This window comes from Erpetoichthys calabaricus, chromosome 3 (assembly GCF_900747795.2).
Source record: "Erpetoichthys calabaricus chromosome 3, fErpCal1.3, whole genome shotgun sequence".
NCBI lineage: Eukaryota > Metazoa > Chordata > Cladistia > Polypteriformes > Polypteridae > Erpetoichthys > Erpetoichthys calabaricus.
In genome coordinates this window covers 33,597,536-33,620,416 of record NC_041396.2, presented here as the reverse complement: position 1 = coordinate 33,620,416, position 22,881 = coordinate 33,597,536, and the positions used below count along the sequence as shown (strand labels likewise).

Genomic DNA, 22,881 nt, shown 5'->3' with positions numbered 1-22,881 from the left:
ATAATGGTGCTCTTCTTAACCTGGTCCAACATAAAGAAGGCTTCAGATTATGATAAACTGTCTACAGCCACAAGTTCTCCCAAAAAAGACCCCCTATTAAACATATAAATGTTTGACACAAGTGCAGAGTGCACACTGCATGTGTTAAAAATAAACATAACATTTTGCAAGTAAAAACCTTTCTGAAAAATCAGATTACAGTAATCCCTCGCTACTTCGCGGTTCACTTTTCGCGGATTCACGACTTCGCGGGTTTTTAAATACAAGTGATTGCCCGCCTATCGCGGAAGTTATGTTCCAGACCCATCAGCAACAGGAGAAAATCCGCGATATAGAAAGACCATATAAATGAACATTTTTATAGTTTAAGCCTTAAAATACCCATCCCACATGCTTTAAACACATGTAAACTTATAAAACACACTTTGTTAACACATATGATATGTGGATGTTGGGCTAAGGATATGAGTAACATCTCACTATTATAAAACATTTTAACTTCACGCAAGACAAGACAGTGAGACAGGAAAATTGGTGATGTACAGGCTTAAAATTATTGACACGCAGAGCGACAAGCAGCACAAAGCCAGCACAAAGTCCACTTCTCCTTAGCGTTCATTCAGCTCCCCACCCCCTTGACAATGCGAAGTGGCAGGAGCATACTGCGCTTCCGGGAAGGGGGGGTTTGAGCGAAGGTGTGTTCAGCTCTCTCACACACAAACCCACACACACTCCTCCTTCCGATGTGCAGAGCTACAAGCAGGCATTTTGGCAGAAGCAGCACAAAGTCCATTTCTGCTCAGCGTGAGTTCAGCTGCCCCCCTTCACAAAGCGAGTGCAGACACATTGACATCTGGTCGCTGCCTGCAGTGTTGGTCTGAGGTGTTTAAGAATGTAGAAAGTGTTTAAGAGCATAGGAAGTGTTTATAAGAGCGTGGGAAAGGTTAACAAGAGAGTGAGAAAGGTTTATAAGAGTGTGGGAAGGGTTTATAAAGCCTTAAAATATGTATAAATAATAAAATAAATATAGGTCGCTACTTCGCGGATTTTCACTTATCGCGGGGGGCTCTGGAACGTAACCCCCGCGATAGGTGAGGGATTACTGTATACGTTGACCTTCGAAAAACATCAGTGGTGGTAATCAAAGTGGTAAAATGTGAATGACATGCCGCAGGTGCTGTGTTTTCTCTGTTATTCAGTTACGCCGACAGAGTCGGAATTTGAGACTGAAAGATCTGGAAGCTATGCTTGTGACAATATGAACTGCAATATATGTATTCAACGTAATCTGTGTTGCACACACCATCAAAAGCTTATGAAAAGGACTGCCATTAAGAATGCCGATAATGAACACCACAGGAGATGCAGATTTTGGTATTCAAAACACCTGAATCGACAAATTTGACCAAAAAAAGGATGAGGCTACAAAGAATTCACATTCTGACTGCATGTCTAAACGAATAACTAAAGTAATTTAACACTACTGTCTAGCTGGAATTGCAAACATGTCACACCAGAATATAACTGCAGCGTTTTAACATGTGCTACATACATTAGACTACAATGCTTATTTAAGCTCTATTTGTTGTTGGGCTGTAATAGTCAAAATGACAGAAAGAGAACGTAAGCATTTCTTACACATGTGGAGCTTGTAGCTGCAGTGGTCTGTGTATGTTTGTGTCTCTTCTGTCCTTGCGCATATTACTATGTACAAATTACTCATTGAGGTTCCAATACTTTGTGGTACTGAGATTTTGAATTGATAACAGTTTCTCAGTTTACTCAGTTTCTTTTGCTCTCTGAAACCCTGACCGTTTAAAGTGCATGGACTGGAGGAATTGGGGTAGGATTTTAAGAAGAAGCTCTTTGGGGGTGGCCTTTCTGGTGGTAGATTTTGTTGCTATTCACTACATACCTTTTAATGAGTTGTCATTAGACATGTATTCTTACTCAAGAATAAAAGTCTGGCTCATGAGATTTTGAATGAGGTAAACTGGTCTGTCTGATACTGCATGCTACTCACATGATTCACACCAGAACAAGTGGATGGAAAGTCACATAAGAGGAGAGAGTGTAGTAAAATGGATATATGCTTGCAGCATACCCTTTTACACCAGCACTCTGTAGTTGAGCACAACAGCCTTTTCTCTTTCAATAGTCAATATGGGCTTGACTTAATAAAAATGGTGAATCGTCAAGGCAAAGATACTTCAGTAAACCCATTGATTGCATAAAGAACACAGAATGAGGCACAGAAAGAGGCAACAAATAAAAAAGTTTAATCTTTTTCTAGCAATGTAATGGACACTTACACAGAGTATTTTATTCCCGATTTAAGAGGATGGGTGGTAAACCAAGCAGTCTGATTCAGAAATTGTTAGTATTAAAAAATAGCATTCAATATACTGCGTAGAACTAAATTAACTTAGACTGAACTCACGTTTAATGCAGGAATTGATTGGATTCTTACCTAAGTCTCCTGGTGCAAGCCACACATAGAAGGAGCGGCACTGTCTGTAACATCCTGAATGGGGCAGGAACTTGAGAGATGGAAATCCCTTTCCAATAACTAACCACCTGTGTATGTGGAGAACCTATACACCAAAATGGAAAGAAACACTTCATTTGAGCTGTTAATTTTTTCCAAACCAGCAGTTTATTAGTTTAAAACTTCTTACACATCCAGTATAGATGAGCTCTTATTACTTCAAGGCTTAAAGGATTTTTCTAGTTTTTCTGGCTTCCAAGATCAAGTTCAAATGGGTGAGGCAGCTTCTTACCTGAGAATTGGGTTCTTGGCCATCCAATACCAGGCAGCGCTTAATAGATACCGCTTCTTGATTCAAGAAATGCCTCAGGTCTGCATGAGGAAACAGCAGTTGAAGAACCTCTGTTGGGTTCAGTAGCTGTGTTTTCCTGTTCAAAAAGAGGTCCCACCATCAACTACAACTGTTATGCTCATTGGGATAACAAGTCAGTGCAAAGCGAATGCCTGAATGAAAGTTTTTACCCCTAATCCGCAAATTAAAAACTCTGCCACTATACCAGAAAATGGTGAAGTTCACTGGTTCTTTTGGGAATGTCTCGGCCACCACAACAACGCTGCTATTTTCATTTACAAACAAATCCATAGACTCATTCCTCTTGGAGTATAATTGTTCCATGTCCTCATAAGTCAGTGACAAAGCCTGTCCACCCTGAAAGTGAAAGATGTTTAGTTAGGAGTGTCAATCACCATTTCAATATTATATATATATATATATATATATATATATATATATATATATATATATATATATATATTTTTTTTTTTTTGCAAATCACACATTAAAAAAAATAGTGAAAGCCTAGAAACCCTAAATGTCAAACATTAAATGTGTTTTTTCTTTGTCCAGTAAATGAGACAATAGTAAGAAAATAAGGGTCAGGATGATACAAATTTACCTTGAATAATACAGGCTGTGAACCCTGGATAATACAGTCCAGCTTTCCTTCCTTTTCTGTGAGCTCATGTATTGCTGAAACAGAGGCACAACCAGAACAGTTTACTGGAACTTCGGAATGACTCTTCTTACTTGAGCTCCACCATTCATGGAATTCTGTAAGGAATTATAAGGACAGAAACAAACTCAGAAAAAAAAAAAAAAAACTAAAAAGCAACAGAAAAGAGCAAGACCTTTCCATTAAAATGTATATGAGCATTTTTGCTTAATGTGGGAAGTGACAATACATTCATACAGAAATCTTAGTGATTGGCAAAAATTGATTTAATGAATGAATCAATTAGGCTTAAAAGTCAAAACAGAGTTAAAGAATTGAGGGGTAGTTATTGACTCTGACCTAAATTTTAAATCACATATTAATCAGATTACTACAGTAGGACAGCATTTTTTCACTTAACAAATACAACAAAAGTTAGATCCCTTATAACTTTTCAAGCTACTAAAAAAATTAGTTCACGCTTTTGTTTTCAGTCGGCTAGATTACTGTAACACACTCCTCTCAGGACAACCAAAAAAAAAAACATCAATTGATTGCAACTAGTGCAGAATGCAGCTGCTAGAATGTTAACTAGGAAAAGAAAATCTGAGAATATCTCTCCAGTTTTGTTGTCACTACACTGGTTATCCATGCCATTTAGAGTTGACTTTAAAATACTGCTTATGGTTTACAAAGCCTTGAATAATCTCGCTCCATCCCATATTTTGGAATGCCTCTCACCTTACACTCCAAATCTTAATCTTAGATCTTCAAATGAGTGTCTGTTTATAATTCCAAGAGATAAACTTTAAAAAAAAAAAGTGGCGAGGCAGCCTTCTGCTGTTATGCACCTAAAATCTGGAATAGCTTACCGATAGTAATTTGCCAGGCTAATACAGTGGAGCAATTTAAAAAAACTGCTAAAAACTCGTTATTTTAACATGGCCTTCTCATAGCTTTATTTTAATTTAACCCCGATACTGTGTTTATGTATTTAATTATCATGTTTTTCTTGGCTCCGAAATCTGTACTAACCCCTACTTTCGCTGCAGTTCTTTTTCTATTTTTTTCTGTGGTGGTGATTTGTGCCACCACCACCCAATCAAAGTACCGTGCAGTCCCTACATTGATGAATTATAGGCCAGAGGTCCTCACAAACACTGTCATCTAATTCTTACACGAGGAGCCTGAAAACCATGAGGACTGGCTGAGATAATTTATGTTAGGTAGAATGCCTAGTGGGGGCTGGGTGGTCTCGTGGCCTCGGAACCCCTGAAGATTTTGCTTTTTTTCTCCAGCTGTCTGGAGTTTTTTTTTTTTGTTTTTTCGGTCCTCCTGGCCATCAGACCTTACTTTTATTCTATGTTATTTAGTATTGCCTAATTTTATTTTTATATTTTTTTCTTTTTTGTCTTTCTTCATTCTGTAAAGCACTTTGAGCTACATCATTTGTATGAAAATGTGCTATATAAATAAATGTTGTTGATGTTGTTGTTGACGACATTCCATTAAGGATAAAAATTAATGGACCAGGACCACTTCATCACATACAGTATTTAGCAGTATGTTCACAAATGATTACTGTAGTTAAGTCATTCATAAAAAAAACAAGAGAAAAAACAACAGTGTATATGTATACTACTTTTTTCATTTGCATTAGAAAAAGGTTAGCTCTCTCCAGTTACTTATATCACTGTCCTAATTGCCATTTCTTAATATAACATTTATCACGGATATGATTTCAGGTATGTTTAACAAAATCACTGACATGTCATACTGTAGAATTTGGAAGGGTCTATAAAAGAACTGAAGATTGCCCTGTGTGTATTGAAGTTTTCGTTCCACTGAAACAAAGATAACAAAATAATTAAAATGCAACAAGTTTTTACTTTAGTAAAAACTAAAGTAAGTAAAACTGAAAAAGGAATGTCCATTTTCTCGTAAATCAGTACAATCCTAGCTCTTATAGAAAAATAATGTAGCAATTGTTAATTGCAGGATAAAAGGTGAAGTAAATGTCAGCAGAAAACAAACCTAAAATCCAGGAAAAAAACTAAAGGAAAAAAAAAGCACTGCAATATTATTAAAATAATGATCAGCATTCTGGTATGAAAAAAGCAGCCAAGCTAAACACAAATCCACTAAGGGGGGATTTAATCAGCATACCTAACGCGCTTCAACATGTAGAAGAGGGCAGTGCAGGAAGGAGAGCTTAATGAAAAATTAATCTATATTACAAAACTACAAAATGTGAAGAGAGGCATAGAAAAATAATTTTTCCTATTATTGTGATTAACATAAAAATTGCAAAGAACAGTCCAATGCATATCTAATTTGTTTAAAAATACTGTAACTCAAAAGACTGACTGGGCAAAAGGTTACTGTTATTTGCAAAAAGAAAATCTTACTCAAGCTGTGATCTATCAAGAATGTGACTACTCAGCATTAACAATGAATAATAAAAGGGCAATGAAATACTTTTTGTACTAGGAATCCTTATAAAATGATACACACACACACCTCACAAAGTAAAAATAAGCAGTATTAATCAATGCACTGAACAAAAAGAATCCATACATAATTGCTGCATCAACAAGCTTATGTAAACAGAAAAAGGTGAAATGATTATCCTTTATAAGTAAACCCATTTCACTTGAATTTGTAATCAGAACAGTGCATACATGCACAAAACACTTTTAAAAGTGTAAACTGAGTACACAATAAGAAAGTGACTGGATGACTTTCACCATATAAGCTGTAGAGAAAAGTCAAGCAAAATGACACCTTTTTTTGGCTAACTAAAAAGATTACAATATGCAAGCTTTGGGCCTGAGTTGCCTCAAAAGCTTGCATATTGTAATCTTTTTAGTTAGCCAATAAAAGGTGTCATTTTGCTTGACTTTTCTCTACATTCATAATGGCTAACACGGCACAACACCCTAGTACCATATAAGCTGTAAATTTGAGGACATTACGTTGAAAAATAAAACCTACTCTTACTAGTGCAATGTAAAACTGCATGAACTTCTATCAATTTCCATTGGTTAGAAAGCACACAGGTAATACAGAGCATGAACGCACTGGAAAAAAATATGATGCAATTGGTTTTCTGTGGGCAAGCCAGCAACAGCATTATTTAAAATATTGTTTTAAAATTTTTAATTTTGCAATAAAATGTTACATATGTCCTGCGGTGGGTTGGCACCCTGCCCGGGATTGGTCCCTGCCTTGTGCCCTGTGTTGGCTGGGATTGGCTCCAGCAGACCCCCGTGACCCTGTGTTCGGATTCAGCGGGTTGGAAAATGGATGGATGGATGAATGTTACATATGAGTGAAAAACTGGGAAATATTAGCTTTCATATTACAAGCTAATGTGGCATTTCTTGTACTTATTAACATTTATATCATCTGGCATGTAGTAAAAGCAAAGTTTAAGTCCCAATAAAAATCACTTGCAGTAAACAGTGCTACATTTAAACAAGCCAATAATTCTGTACTGTGTAAGCTGGAAGGTACAGCATGAGGTAAAGAAAACAGTCTCACATTCTTCAAGTAATCATTTGACTGAGTGGATTCAGAGTGACTGGAAAACTATATTCAGAAATTTGATACAGCTTTGTATTTCCTGGCTGAATATATTCTGAACAGGCTGAACATATTCTGAACATATCCTGGCAGCAACTGATGTAAAACAATGGAGGGCTCCGAATAAAATGTAAGCAGTTATCAGAGGTCTGAAATCCAAGCAGGGGATAAGTATGATCAAATAAAAGAGAGAGAGACAGAAAGAGAAATGCAAGTGCATAGTGATGCATCTTGTGCATTTTATTCGTTAATATTCCAAACTCAACTCTTTCAACACATTGCTGTGGAAATGCATAGCTTATGCAAACAGTATCCATATTACTAACCGAGAATGCTAAACCGGATGGACGCAGGGACATCCGGCCATGGGCCGTAGCCGCAAAAAGACGTACTGCGCAGGCGCCCCAAGAAATGAGGCTCCGCAAGAGGCGGACGCGACCACAGAAAAAAGGAGTCAGCACAGAAAAAAGGAGTCAAACGCAGGCGACGCACAGCGCCGCACGAAACCCATTGCACACGAAACTAGCACACAAAAAAAAAAGAAGCCGCTCGCACCCACCTGCAAGCCACCACCCCCCCCCCACACAGGCACCGGACGGGACACACACAAAGAGGACGATTCAACAAGCCCCTGGCACACAAAAAATAAAGAACCCAAAACCACCCCACCCACCCTACAAGCAACGAACGGGACACACACAAAGAGGAGGATTCAACAAGCCCCTGGCACACAAAAAGAAAAGACGCTCGCGCACCACCAATCCCCCCCCCCCCCCCCCCCCCCCCCCCCCCCCCACTCAGACGCCGAAAAAGCACACGGCGCCGCACGAATCCCATTGCACACGAAACGGGACCCACACAAACAGGAGGATTTAACAACCTCCTAACGCAACAAAAAAAAGAAGCCGTGACCGCCACGCCAGGCCCATTAGAGACGAGACATGGCACACAAAACGTTCACAACAACAACGAATCAGACCCACAAACACACTAACTTCAATAAGAAGTGACACCCAAAGCCCCATTTCTAAAGGAACCGTCCATATTAAACATACGTCATCTCAACACCTTCACACTAGGCAGCATAGGTGGATCTCCTTACAATAAAGCACTATTAACCGTTCAACTGCAGAAAAGGCTCCATATTAACAGTGAGTGTGATCCTCCTTATTACTTATCCATATTTCGCATGCTGAGGAACAAACAAGTCATGAATACACGCTCACGGGTACAAAACGATTCGGCTCGGATAACGGGACCAAACACACGAACCCGCATGAAACAACAAAATACACGGCAGCGCATCTGCATTACATCCTACAATAGTTCATTTGATTTTGCATCTACCGGAGTAAATATCATGTCACCAAAAGGCAATGACCCATACTGCTTTCGCGTATGTGGACAAATATTACATCGCATTGGAACAGTGCACCCTGAAACAAATCAAGAACGCAAATATGCACAAATCACGTCGGCACCTACAAAGCGATTCTGAAACCGCGGAAGAAAAAATGTCTCGGCTCCAAAAACACATGTCACTCCTTATTCCAAATACCGGTCCCAATCACAGAAACATCGGTATCCACTATGACAATTCACAGTAACAATGCACGTGACATCCGTCTTGCCACACTATTAATTATAGATGAATGTACAATGGCATCCAGTCACTTACTCAACACCATTGATAAACTTCTACAAACGTTGATGAATAAGAATATTCCCTTTGCGGGAAAGGTACTTTTATTAGGAGGAGATTTTAGACAGTGCTTAACTATTACTCCACTTACAATGCGCTCAGCTATTGTTCAGTCCACCTTAAAATACGCGGACAATTGGCATTGCGTTGATGAATAATAATATTCCCTTTGGAGTAAAGGTACTTTTATTAGGAGTAGATTTTAGACAGTGCTTACCAATTGCTCCACATACTATGCGCTCAGCTATTATTCAGTCCACCTTAAAATACGCGACGACGTCATATAAACAACACGAGACCGAACTACAATACATATACAGGCGCGAGACCTGATTGGTGATAATACGAAGAAACGAACAGTCCGCATATTAACAGTGAGTTCGATCCTACTTATTACTTATCAATATTCCTCACGATAAAGATCAAACAAGTCATCAATTCACGATCACGGATACAAAACTAGACGGCTTGAGTAACGGGACCACAAACACGAACCCGCATCAAAAAAAAAAATTCACCTCGGCGCGCTTCTAAAACCAAGGAACAAAAAATGTTACGCGAACAATTGGCTTTGCTTTCTAAAGATACACTTGGTACAAAACATGCGATTTCTAGATCCCGAATATAACAATTGGTTATTACAACTAGAACATTGTACACTCACCAATACAGATGGACTTCACCAAGATATTATTACAATTCCTCCAAGATATTATTACAATTCCTCAACCCTTCATCTGCGACGACTTACTTACGGAGATATTTGGAACAGTGGTCTCATTAGACCAAATGCCCCTTTTAACACAACGCACTATATTATGTCCAAAAAATATTAATGTTGATCACATTAATAACCAGGTCATTTCATTACTTCCTGGAGAGGCACGGCTCTTTCTAAGCTCTGACAAAGTTGACTCTGATGACGACAATGAACATCTGAATTTCCCCTTAGAATATTTGAACACTATTAACCCAGCCGGATTAACACAACACAATCTTAGCCTTAAAAACGGAATAATAATCATGCTATTAAGAAACCTTAACACTAAACAGGGTTTATGCAATGGCACACGTTTAGTCGTCAACACCATGACACACAATGTTATTCAGGCAACAGTTCTTACAGGATCACATTCTAACAATACTGTTCTCATTCCTAGAATTGACCTTACGAGTTCTGACCTAGAATTACCTTTTACTTTGAAACGCCAACAGTTCCCCATTAAACCTACATTTGCCATGACCATCAACAAATCACAAGGATAAACCATGGACAAGGTTGGCATCTACCTCTCTGAGCCCGTTTTTGGACATGGACAACTTTATGTTGCCTTCTCACGTGTTCGACGTTCATCTGACGTTAAAGTTAAAGTTATAAATGCTCCATGCCAAGGAAGACTCATTCAAGGACAGGACACCATCTTTACTACTAATGTTGTGTACAAAGAAATATTCCAATAAACCATTACTCTGTGCCAAACACTGTATTTTTGGCTTTCTATATGCATCATCCACACCTGCACACTATTCTATATCTAATTCATACATCTCACTCTTTGTCATGCCCCAACGCCAGGGGTTGGTGAGCGAAGCGAGCAGGGGGCGGAGCCCCCTAGTTATGTATAACACAGGAACTAAACCTAGATGGCCGGGCTCCAGTACAATGGATAAAACTGTCTTGTACAGAATATGATAATTATAGTGTAATGCAAAAAACATTTACCATTTCTTCTGAGAATTTAGAAAACTAATGTGTACCAGTCTATAAAGGAAAACGGGTGTAAGACTTAAAATACATAATTCCCTTTACCAATGAATTTACAACATTTATGAATTTTTAAAAGGTTACCTTACTCAACTTAAACCCACAGCTGTAAAGAAGGTCCGAGTGCTCTGCAAGACTTTCCTGTACCATGTTTACCCATTAACCTGCAACCATTTCACTCAAGCATTTAAAATTTGAATGTCTAGGCTTTTCAGCTTGTTACTTGAGAAATCTTAGGAAACTCTCTCACTTTGTGAATACCTTCAACATTTAGAAAATACTATACAAACTGTAAAGAAATAAAATAGACCAACAAAAACTGTCTGCTTCCTGTATCAAAATTACAGTATAATAAACAAATATGAATTGAGACCTAAAAATAAACAAAATTTCAACCATGACTCAAAGAGCACCACATTACTGTTTATCAGCTCCACTTTTCAAGAGCAATGTCAATGTGACCTGACCAACAGATCCTAGGAAGGCAGCTGCAGCAAGGCATAATGAACACTTAGCAAGAGTTGCAGAGTGAGTACTTAGAATAATCATGAAGACAATCATGAAGATTTTAGTAAGCTGGTATAAGGCAAGGAACAATTACAGATAATTTGGTTTGCTATAGTTAACAGCTTTGAAAGTCAGTACCTAAGTTAAAAAGACAATACAATATCATAAAGATGGTGAAATTAAGCAAAATTGAATAACCATGTGCTGATTATGCTTGGTTCGACATCTTGAAATTGCACTATGGACTGCTCTAATTTGCTGATAATTTAAAGTGAAAGGCTCTAAATGAGAATATACAGAGGTGTGACAGGGTATTTGGGCATCAACAGGGGAGAGCAAAGGTGAGAGACTAGTCATGTTCTGAAAAAGTAGAAAGGTATCCTGACTATTACAGCAATTTGCTTTAAAACTGAACAGTAGTGGCAACTATGACTCCAGGGCTATTGCCGGTATAAAATAGGAAACACCGCTTTTTTTTTCCCTTCAATCCAGCTGAAAGGGTGATGCTTTTCGAGCTCAGCTGGAGATCTCAAAAGAAGTAGTACATTTCTGTATAGGAACCTTGCAATCTTGTCTATACACTCAGTTTATAGGTGTACCTATTTAGCAATGTGTTTCTTGCACCTTTTTTTGGCCTTCAAAATACAATGAATTTGTTTTGGATGTTGTTTGGGAATTTTGTACCATACTGAAAGGATTGTACTGCACTGATGCTGTAAACTGGAATGCTGCAAAATCTTGCTACAAACAGCCCTTTCCTCCTAATCCCAAAGATACTCAATAGTATTGAGATCCAGGGACTGTGCACACAATCGTGCATTAAGATGCTGGAACTGTTCATACATGTGCAGATGTTCAGATTTACTTTGGCAGTAAGTACCTGGGGCCTAACATGTGCCATGAAAATATTCTCCACAACAGCACACTGCCACCACAAGCATGACCTGTTTACTACAAACAGGACAGCCCCATTGACTCATGTTGCTTGCACAAAGTTCTTATCAGCATGGTGCAAAACATACCTGGATTCATCTGACCAATGTTTTTGTACTTAACAATCGAGTTTTGATTCTTATGCTTCCACTGGTTTGTTGCTGACAACATTGACTGCAGTAACACATTTCAGATATCACCAGAAACTGATGCTTTCTGAGATCACACACTGCACAACAATCTTGAATTCAGATTTCCCTGCCTGCGGCCCATTTATTTCCTTGTATGATTTTCTCCTTTGACCACTCTGATTAACAAGCTAATTTTGTCTACAGGATCATCTATCATAGATAGTTTTTTTGCTTTTCTTACCATGCTTGGCCCATGAGTACAGCTGCTAGAACCAAGAGGCTTAGTACCAACTACTCCTACCACATGCAAAGTGACTAAGATCTCGTACCAATTATGAGAGACGTAGTTTGTATTGGTTTCAGCAAGTGCTACTTTAAATTGTTTATCTGGTAAACCAAACCCGCGGGTGGGCAAGCGAAGTCAGCAGAGGGCGGAGCCCCCTAGTAATAATAATAATATTAATAAATCCGCGATGTAGCAGGGGCGCGATAGATGAACTGCGATATTGCGGGGGATCACTGTATTTTTTAGTAATGGCAAGGTCATGTTAAGAAATTTTAGCAAGACGAGTAACAGGGATGTCCCAAGTTTGACCAGCAGCACAAATTGCACAGGGACCTGATTGAGTGAGTTCAAAGGATTTGTGAAGCATGTAAGAGCAGAAGAAGGGCAGTTGACATTGTTGTTGAAGTCGCCAAGGACTATATTATGCATGTTAGTACAGAGGTCTAATTTTCCTTTTTCTATAATGTCATCAAATTTCAATCAAATCACAGCTTTTTTTATTTTTTTTTTTTAGATTTTTGGGGTAGTTTAGTTTATCTATTGTGGGTGGGGTTTCCCCTAAATATTGATACAGTAATCCCCCACTATATCTCGATTCAGCTATCGTACCCCGCTACATCACGGATTTATTAATATTATTATTATTAGTAGGGGGCTCCGCCCCTGCTCGATTCGCTCACCCATCTCCGGGTTTGGTTTACTGGATAAACAATTTAAAAAGATTGCTATTTTCATGGGAATTGTTACATATGCATTATTTTCATTTTTACTTTAAAACTTTTGTAAAAACAGTATTTAACCTTTATTTCCTGCCCCGGGCATGGTTAAATCTCTTTCTCGCGTTGTGAAGGGGTGGTCTGAACGCACGCTAAGGAGAAGCGATTGGTTCAGCTACTATCTTGCTGCTGCTGGCCAGCTGTGTGTTGTGCTTGTCGCGCTTTGTGTCAGTCACTTGAAAGCATGTACAGCAGGTGTCCTTTTGCCACTCGTGTTCTGAAGAAAGAGAAGTAAGTGGGGGGGGGGGATTTGACTGAACACACGCTAAGAAAGAAGTGCTCCGATCATCTGCTGGCAAGCTGCATGTTCTGCTTGTCGTTGTTTTAAGTGCTGGAAGCACCTGGAGTTTGTTTGCCAAAAGCATTCCTACATCTGCTAGGTGAGATGTCAGTTAACTTGTTTTAAATTGTTTGTAAGTAGGGAGTGACATGCAAAGGTCACCATCTCACGGGTTTTGCTTCCTAAGGTTGTAATGTCTAGTCTTGTGTGTCGTAAAAGTGTCTCTCCGAGATGATGTGGTCTCGATCGCGGTGTGTGAGGGCTGAACGTGCACTAAGGAGAAGTGGACAGATTAGCTACTGGTTTTGTGCTGCTTCTGCCAAGATGCCTGTTCTGATTGTCGCTCTGCACATCGGATCATTTAAAAGCCAGTACAGCAGTTGTCCTTCTGTCTCACTGCCTTGTCTGTCTTGTGTGACATTAAAATGTCTCTCGCGGAATGTCAAATTGTTTTCTAAGAAGATCAAGCCTCATCTCCCTGCCAAGATTTTTTTTTTATAATAGAGAGACATCCACATATCATATGTGTTTACAAAGTGTGTTTTAATAAGTTTACATGTGTTTAAAGCATGTGGGAGGGATATTTTAAGGCTTAAACTATAAAAAAATGTTTATTTATATGGTCTTTCTGTATCGTGGATTTTCATGTATCGCTGATGGGTCTGGAATGTAACTTCTGCAATAGGCGGGGGATCACTGTATATCAAAATATTTTTTATTAGCCGATACCTAGTAAACCCTAGAAGTACCACCCTGCAAAATGTCACCTTTTAATTAAACAGGAATTAGTGTTTTTGTTGAAGAGTAAGTGAAACAACTTTACATTATGTTTAAATTGTTAATACACTCCACACTCAAATAAAAATCATAATTCTTAAACTGCTTTTTTTAATCATAGATGCAAGGATGGTTGTTTTGTGAGGGCTGCATCTTTCACTTGAAGCAGTATTTTACATTTGTGTGCATATACTTAATGTAAGTTATCTAGCCCTATGTGCATACTGATTTGCAAATAGGCGCGGGTTTCATAATCATAAAACAAATAATTGTTTACATCTGTTTTGACTAATAACACAGGTTTCACCATGGTTTGCTACATATAGAATAACTTGTGTAAGAGATACATCATAATTAAATCTTCCTGACAAAAATGCTAATTAGGGGTTCACAAATTTATTAAACTAAAAAAGTAAACTAATTCACAGCTTGGAAGTGACATCACATCTTTCAGTTTTGCATGCTGACATCAGTTTGTTTATATTGACTGTAAAGTTCCAAGACATATGTGACTATATATGCATCTTAGAATAAAAGTAAATATGTTAATGCATCGCTCCGGTTTCCTCCCACAGTCCAAAGACATGCAGGTTAGGTGGATTGGTGATTCTAAATTGGCCCTAGTGTGTGCTTGGTGTGTGGGTGTGTTTGTGTGTGTCCTGCGGTGGGTTGGCACCCTGCCCAGGATTGGTTCCCTGCCTTGTGCCCTGTGTTGGCTGGGATTGGCTCCGGCAGACCCCTGTGACCCTGTGTTCGGATTCAGCGGGTTGGAAAATGGATGGATGGATGGATGTTAATGCATTAATTTAAACAACATTTACTACTAGAACTTGTTATTCACAGGTTGTTAAAATGATTTGCTTTAGTCATTTGCTTTAATTTAAAATGCTAGTACAAGGAATAATTACTAGGAGTATAAAGTACAACTGTATAACATTTATTCTTAAGTCACTACATTGGATTGCATTTATGTTTAAAGCTAATTTCAACTTTCTAATATACTATGATATAAATGGCTTTGGTCCCACTTACTTAAAGAACATATTTAAGTGTTTACTACAGTGTGCACAGCATGACTGCTAGATAGATAAATATTTTTATAATTTTTAACAACCTTTATTAAGATAGAAATTAAAACAACATAAACATCACAAAATATGTAAGAATAATAAACTTTTTCAAGGAGAATGAGGTCTACTCTTACAACACTCTGATCAACTAAACATTAAGAGGGTAAGAAAACAAAATCAAAACTCAACATCAACCCAATTACATAACACATTATTCACACATCATATATGCCTAAACTTCTTAGTGTATTACACTGTAAAGGACATCTTGCACCTCAGAATAACCCTGAAGGTCAAACTGATGATATTTTTGATGGAGAAACTAACATTAATGCAGTATTACAGCTCATTTTCTGTGAAATATTTTTGTATACATTGGAAAACACCACACATCAACATCACACAATCCTTTGAAAAATCATCTATTTGTTAAAATAGTCTCATCAAAGATGCTGATTGTGTTTATATTATGATAAAAGAATGCTTTACAAAAAAAAACAACACAGTAAAATGTTACAAGTAACCCTTCACCCTGTATATAACACTGGGCTACCAGAAAGCATACCTGGACTTCCAGGACTTATAGCCCAGTAGACTTCCATATCCATTTACACCCTGAATCCATTACTGAGGAAAGGGCCTATACTTTATAACACAATTAATTATAATTATTCTAAGCTTGAACATGGCACATACAGAATTTTGGCTTGTTATTGGAAACAGCAAAAATATATTCTATTTCTAGAACAAGAAATTACCCAAAACAGTTGAACATCACAAAACCGGCAATTTAGTATCACCTATGTTACGTAATTCTTAAAGCAAAACTCCACCCAAAGGTGTTAATTATTACTTTCTCCTGTGTTGCATATTTGTTGATCTACAATATACATATTGGCAGCATACAACTGGACACCTAACAGATGGATTATGTGACACAAGTAACGGAGATTTTTTTCGGGGACATTTTAATATGGCTTGCTTTTAATCAACATTGCTCCCCACTGATATCCAGTGTATCAAGAATGTTGTGATCTTCATTTTCTATTAAAACATTAGATTAGCATTTTTTTCGTGGTCACTACTAGAAACAACACGGGATAAATAACAGATAAAAAAAAATAATTTTCAGTTGGAATATCCCTTCAACAAAGATCACTTTCAGTTAAAACAATGTTGATGATAATCTTTCTGTAGATTCTCTATTTGTCTCTCATTACATACTTAATATCAAAAGCAATTTTCGCTAAAATCTAGTACATCATCCCAAAAATTACCAAACAGGTGTATGGTATTTAGGATAAGTAAAACTTCCTAGTCTCTTTCAAAACAAAAACAACATTAGGTAACACAGTACCTTGAAGGTTGTACTTCTTGGCAATCGGCAGAGACAGAAGGCGTACATGGCTAATGGGTGAAGACCAGTTATAAGAGTGATGGCCTGGAAGTCCATATTGAAGGGAGCTTTGAGGGTAAAGGAAGGCCAGCACTGTCAGGAGAAGGAATGCAAGTATGAAAAAAAGCTGCAGGAGGGAAAAAAAAATCAACGTGAATACATTTTAGTACAGAATATGTATTAAAACAATATCACTGCTACACTGCATTGCACTAATCCTAAAAGAGCATTACAATTTATTCCAATTTATGCAACTTACTTACAGGTTTTGCTATTGAGTGCTCATGTGACTACATCAATTGGAGAAATTAAAAAACCTTTAGTCTCGGGGCAAGTCAGAAGAAAATGTAGGAAGCATAGCTCAAAATAAAGATAACTTTATTAAAAATACACGTTTTTTATATAAATACATGCCACAAAGAAAGCATGAACAATCAAAGACTTCAAGTATTTAAGACTACTGATCATAGGTCATGGCAAATTCTGCCAAAAGACATGTTATTCATTCATCACTGCCTCTAACACTTATCTAAATACGTGTTTTTTTAACTCAAAATTAGTAATTCAAGATTGTCTTGTTTTGTTGCATTTAATATACCACACCTATTAACTACTCTCTAAGGATGATCACCTATCTTAATAACTTCTGCATTTAACCAAAATTGGTACAACATAATCTCATTGACTAATAAATAACTGATAAAGAACAGTGATTAATAAGGTTGTAACACAAAACTATTTTTTTCTAGCTCATTAGAATAATACCTACAAATCTAAGCAATACAATTCCATTTTATAAAAACCTACAAGTATGATTAATGTTTTCTAAATGAGATACAACCTCTACATTCTCCTGAAAACCATTAATATATTATCCCGCACCTTACTAGCAGCTATCAGAATGGGGAATCGGGGTGGGTCCCTCCTGGGTACATTGGTCTCTAGCACCTCCAGAATGAACTTCTCAATCTCTTTCTCAGACATGCCAAACCGGTGTCCTGACTGACGTAGGACATCTATGCTTTCAGACAGCTTGTCATAGATGCTTGGTTCACTTGGGGCCATGCCCATGTTTTCAAACTCCCATCTGAAGCACAGATCCAATATACGGAAAAAAAAAAAAGTATTTTCCTCCTGATGGATTCTGGTCCTACTCCTTCAGTATTTAATGAACCCAGAATACAGTAGGGCATCACAGGACTCTATGATTATATTCTGGAACATCACAGTAATTAACCAGGTCATGCCACTTCTGCTTAGTCGACTTCCTGGACGAGTCCTCATGGTTAAGAGTTTTTACTTTGAAATCAGGAAATCATTAACAAGGTATAGAGGACTTGGCTTGTCAACCCTGCTAGCAGATGGTCTGGAATGATGCTTTTTTCTCTCTGTTAATAAAAGGAAACATATACAGTATTTAAGTTTAATTATTTGTGATCTGCACATAACCAGATTATTTCTATTTGTTCAGAAAACATCAACTGAAGTAGAAATAAACTGTAAACACATTTAATTATTCAAAAGGTAATACAACGCAACATTCTCAAACCAGTTTAATAGAATTTAGAGTCACGATGCCAAACATCTGTAGCATATGATACAAAGAAGTAAGCAGTCCTGGACTCCATTAACACAACAGTAACTGAATATTTTAAAGAAAATCTTTCCTAAACTTTATGCTTGCTGCAAATATTCAAAGATTATGTTTAGAATGACTAACTGGGCATCATTAGCATTACTTTCCACCCAACAGTCCGTCCATCCATCCATCCATTATCCAACCCGCTATACCTTCGTGACCCAACAGTCATGGTGGTTATTATATTAATGAGATTTAACTTTTTAAAAAACATCTTTAAAGAAATAAAAATCAACATGTAATTAGAGCAATGTAACTTATGAGAGGAAACCACTTTACTACAACCTACTCAGAACACATCAATGGTACTAAAGTGAGAGCTAATGTATACAGACCACTTGCTTTTGTAGAATTATTTTGGGCCCCTGGTCTTTCCCAAAGGTCAAGAATTATTTCACTATGCTTGTAAACTAACTACATTTTTATGGCTGACTCAGTTTGGGTCTTGTGTTTTTCCTAGTTTTACATGACTAAAATTGTGAACTAACAGCATTAGAGTATATGTAGCTCTTATTCCTTTCATGGTCTAAAACAAAATCAAGCTTGCTAAATATATATATAATAAATTATTCAGATCAAGTGCAGGCAGACATTCACTCTGAACATTTTACAGTGTTTCTAGTTCTTATAACCAGCAACTGCTGGTAATACCTGTCAGGCTTTCTTTGGCTCCTTATTAAAATACATTTTGTAGCTCGTCTTTAGAGGCTGCCTTGCTATCCATAATCATGCTCTTTTCTTTTACACACTTTTTCTCTTTTTAAAGTAAATTTACATTGTTCCTTCAAGCTTTCATCCAAGATGCTAATTCCATATAACATTTAAACTACATTTATGCCACTGATATTAGTTAGCGCAGGGATAGGCTCCAACTTCCCAGTTCAAGATAAGCAGGATTGGAAAATGGATGATGGATAGACTTGCATACTTTTCCAATGCTTTAGTCCCACTAGCTAAGTAAAAAGATTACAATATGCAAGCTTTCGATGCAACTCAGGCCCCTTCTGAAGAAGAAGAATATCTTTTTAGTTATCCAATAAAATGTGTCATTTTGCTTGACTTCTCACTACATTCATAATGGCTAACACTGTACAACACCCTAGTACTATCAAAAACAAGACATTTTAAGATGTGTCCAAACTTTGACACTATACATCCAAACCATCTATTGCCTATTTATTACCACCACATGACTTATAGCCTTTACATGAATTCTTCATTCTTCCCTTCATTTGCCCTTCTAATCGTTTTGTAAAATGTTATTTTAACATTGTATATATTTTTCTTCTCAGTCCTTTCTAAACCTGGGAAATAAAATTACCATTGAACTCTAACTGAAAGCTTAAAAAAATAAATAAAAACCAGATCACCACAAACAACACCCAACAAGTCAATTTAAAATATTTAAATATTGCACTAATAGAACATATCAGCTTGTTTTTTTTTTTTTTTACTTGCAATAAAAACATTTTGTGACAATGGTCTTTCTGATTTAAACTATTCAGATGTAAAGTTATGAAAAATCGGGCACTTACAAGATCATCTCTATAAATAGTAAATTTACCAAATTACTATTAATCAGGGTGCTCAGTCCCAGTTCTGGTTGGATGCAGTACCTAGAGTCTAGTTCAGTTGTTCTCAATGATCAGCCCTAAGGCCCCCTGTGGCTGCAGATTTTTGTTCCAACCAGTTCCTCATGCAGTCACTTATTGTTACTGTACATTGATCAAAATGTTTAATTAGCTAGCATGGTAATCCTTTTATTTTGCTTTTAGAAAAGTGCAGTAGTGTCAGGTTTACACTTGTAGGAAATTAAAACATGTCTGTATTTGTTCTGTATCTTTAAATGCTTACTTTGGGGTTTTAATACACTATCGGTGGAGTTTGCATTTTTTTTAACTATATCTGAATTCAAACAATTAATGTTAAACAGAGCAGACAGCAGCAGAAATAACCACGACTCTGAAAGAAGCAGCTACTTCAGTGTTTCCCACTTGGGTGCTCACAGATAGAACATATTAATTCCTATTTCACTCAGAAAAAAACTAATAATGAAATTTCCGGGTGCTTGTAAAAAGCACAGAAACTTGGAAATAACGGCCTGCTTCATTAAGGTAGGAGTGCAATTGAGAGAAGAAATGGGTTGGGACAGAACCCTGCAGCCACAGAGGCCCTGAGGAGTGAACGTTGAGAGCCGCTGTTCTAGTCTGTGAATATCAGCCCATGTGTGATTAACTTCACATTTGCTACATTCTTTATCTTCTATGTGAATTTACATGATATTCCAACTACTCAACGGCACAGGTTAAAAATGAACAACATTCATATTTTGTTGAATACGTTTTAACATATTTAACAAAATTCAACCTATAAATAAGTCAGTAAACATTACACGTTACTTAATTAAACTACCATTCGGAATGTGTATTGGTACATGACAGTTTTAAAGATTGACAATTCTGTTTCAGAACATAACGCTTGGTAGGTGTTGTACGCAAACCCTTGCCAGGCATGGCACCTGGCAGTTTACAGGAGCTTCCCACCCCTCACCGTTGCAGTATTGTACTACCTGGGTTAGCGATACGTCGGTGAAATTGCCTTTCATCCCTCACTTTTCAGCGCACTCAAGTTCTGTTTTCCTTTCATTATTTTGAGGAAAAAGACGCTTAACATTTGCTAATTTCTCGCATCTTTATGCATAAATCATAAGATCAAGTGTCACGAAACTGAACTCTTTATTTCCGTGATTATTCGTAGAAGTGCTCTGGCCTTGAAACTAAGAGCTACACAAGCAATACTTCCGGTTTAGCCTCGGCCTCACGCGTTATCGCGCAACTGCGAGCGCCCGATGGCTCCAATGCTCGACTCTGATTGGTCTGTTCAGTCTCCACTTGCGATGCCGAAGATGTTGCTTCACCGCGACACATTCCACACTGTGACCAGTTTATATAGTTGCATAGCTACATAATTTCAAGCTGAGGCATAAACGTGGCAACAGTTTAGTAAATATTTCCTGTTAAATGCAATATAAACATTTTACATTTATTTTCAGTGAATCGTCGACACGTACTTTCCGCCTAATTAGGTGCACATACATGTTTGTCCCGCGGTGCCTTCTGGGAATTAACTTTTAGAGATGCAAGCAACTTTTAGCACAAAAAAATGAAATGTAAACTATATATATATATATATATATATATATATATATATATATATATATATATATATATATAAGCAAGAGTGTAAATGTTACACTCAAGTAACATTAAATGATTTAATTAATTTAACCAAAGAAAACTGGAACTCAAGTATAGATAGACAGAACTTTATTTAGGCCTATATCCAGGGGTAAATTTAGCTTTTTACAGAAGCTCTCTGAATAAATAAGTAATATTTATGGTAAATTCAACATTCATAAATTTAATAATTCAAGAAGATGTCTAACTTTACACAATTTAAAATTAAATTTGGTCATTTTATTAACACATTGGAAGAAGAACTATAAACAAATGTAAAACATTGAATCTCAATGCACTTTAATTTAGAACATAAGTAATCTGACAAACGAGGGGAGACCATTCAGTCCATTAAGCCTGTTTCTTTAGCTAATAGCTAAGCTGTCCTAATATCTCATGCAGATATTACTTAAATGTTGTCAAGATTTCTGCTTCAACTCCATGTCTTGGTTCCAGATTTCCACAGCTCTTTGTATAAAGAAGTGCTTTTTGACCTCAGTCCTAAACGCTCTTCCCCTTAATTTTCACTGATGTCCTTGAGTAATCCATTCATCCTTAAAATCAAAGAATTCTGCTGGATCTACTTTATCAACTTAAAGAATTTTGAAAACCTGGATGAGGTCCCAACACAGTCTCCTTTGCTCAAGACTAAACAGATTTAATTCTTTTGAGTCTGTAAGCATAGGTTAAGTCCTTAGGTCCTGAGATAGCCCTGGTTGCTCTCCTCTGCACAGCTATGTCTTTCTTGTAGTGTGGTGAACAGAACTGCACACAATACTCGAAATGCTGTCACCTTAATGCATTAAAGATTTTAATCATAATGTCACTTGATTTGAATTCAACAGTTTTTACAAAATAACCTAACATTTTATTTGCCGCCGTTTTAATCATTTGTGCACATTGTTTTAGATGATTAAAATAATGGACTATCTGTCAGGCATATAGCAGTTTGTGAGGCTCAAGATCTGTGTCTCTGATATGGATGTGAGCAACACTGGGACACAACAAGGAAAAGTCATGTCTCCTTTTCTCTTCACTCAGTACACCTCAGGCAATATAACAACAGGTCATGTTACTTGCAGAAATTCTAGGGTGAATATGCACTTATGGGGTATATTCATAAGGGGATGAGACAGAGTATAGGAGTCAGGTGGAGAAATGTATTTCTTGGTACAGAAAATATTGTGTGCATCTTAACATCAACAAAGCTAAGGAACTGGTCATTGACTTCTGCCACACCAAAGAGCCTCTGTGCTCGCTCCCTTTTCAGGGAGTGCATGTAGATGTGATCCACAACTGTAGGTCAGTCTCTAGGCCC

At 37.3% G+C, this 22,881-nt stretch overlaps 1 protein-coding gene across 1 annotated transcript in view; it reads right to left on the bottom strand.

The window, feature by feature from the left end:
* Positions 1-21,152, bottom strand: part of c3h6orf89 (chromosome 3 C6orf89 homolog) — a 29,485-nt gene extending 8,333 nt beyond the window's left edge. Inside the window, exons 1-7 of the mRNA XM_051924306.1 lie at positions 20,897-21,152; positions 17,571-18,076; positions 16,650-16,815; positions 3,445-3,599; positions 3,046-3,197; positions 2,781-2,916; positions 2,471-2,594 (exon numbers count right to left, since the gene is read on the bottom strand). Coding sequence (XP_051780266.1) covers positions 2,471-2,594; positions 2,781-2,916; positions 3,046-3,197; positions 3,445-3,599; positions 16,650-16,815; positions 17,571-17,759 — 922 coding nt within the window. The 5' untranslated portion in view covers positions 17,760-18,076; positions 20,897-21,152. The remainder of the gene's footprint in view (positions 1-2,470; positions 2,595-2,780; positions 2,917-3,045; positions 3,198-3,444; positions 3,600-16,649; positions 16,816-17,570; positions 18,077-20,896) is intronic.
* Positions 21,153-22,881: the final 1,729 nt, after the last annotated feature.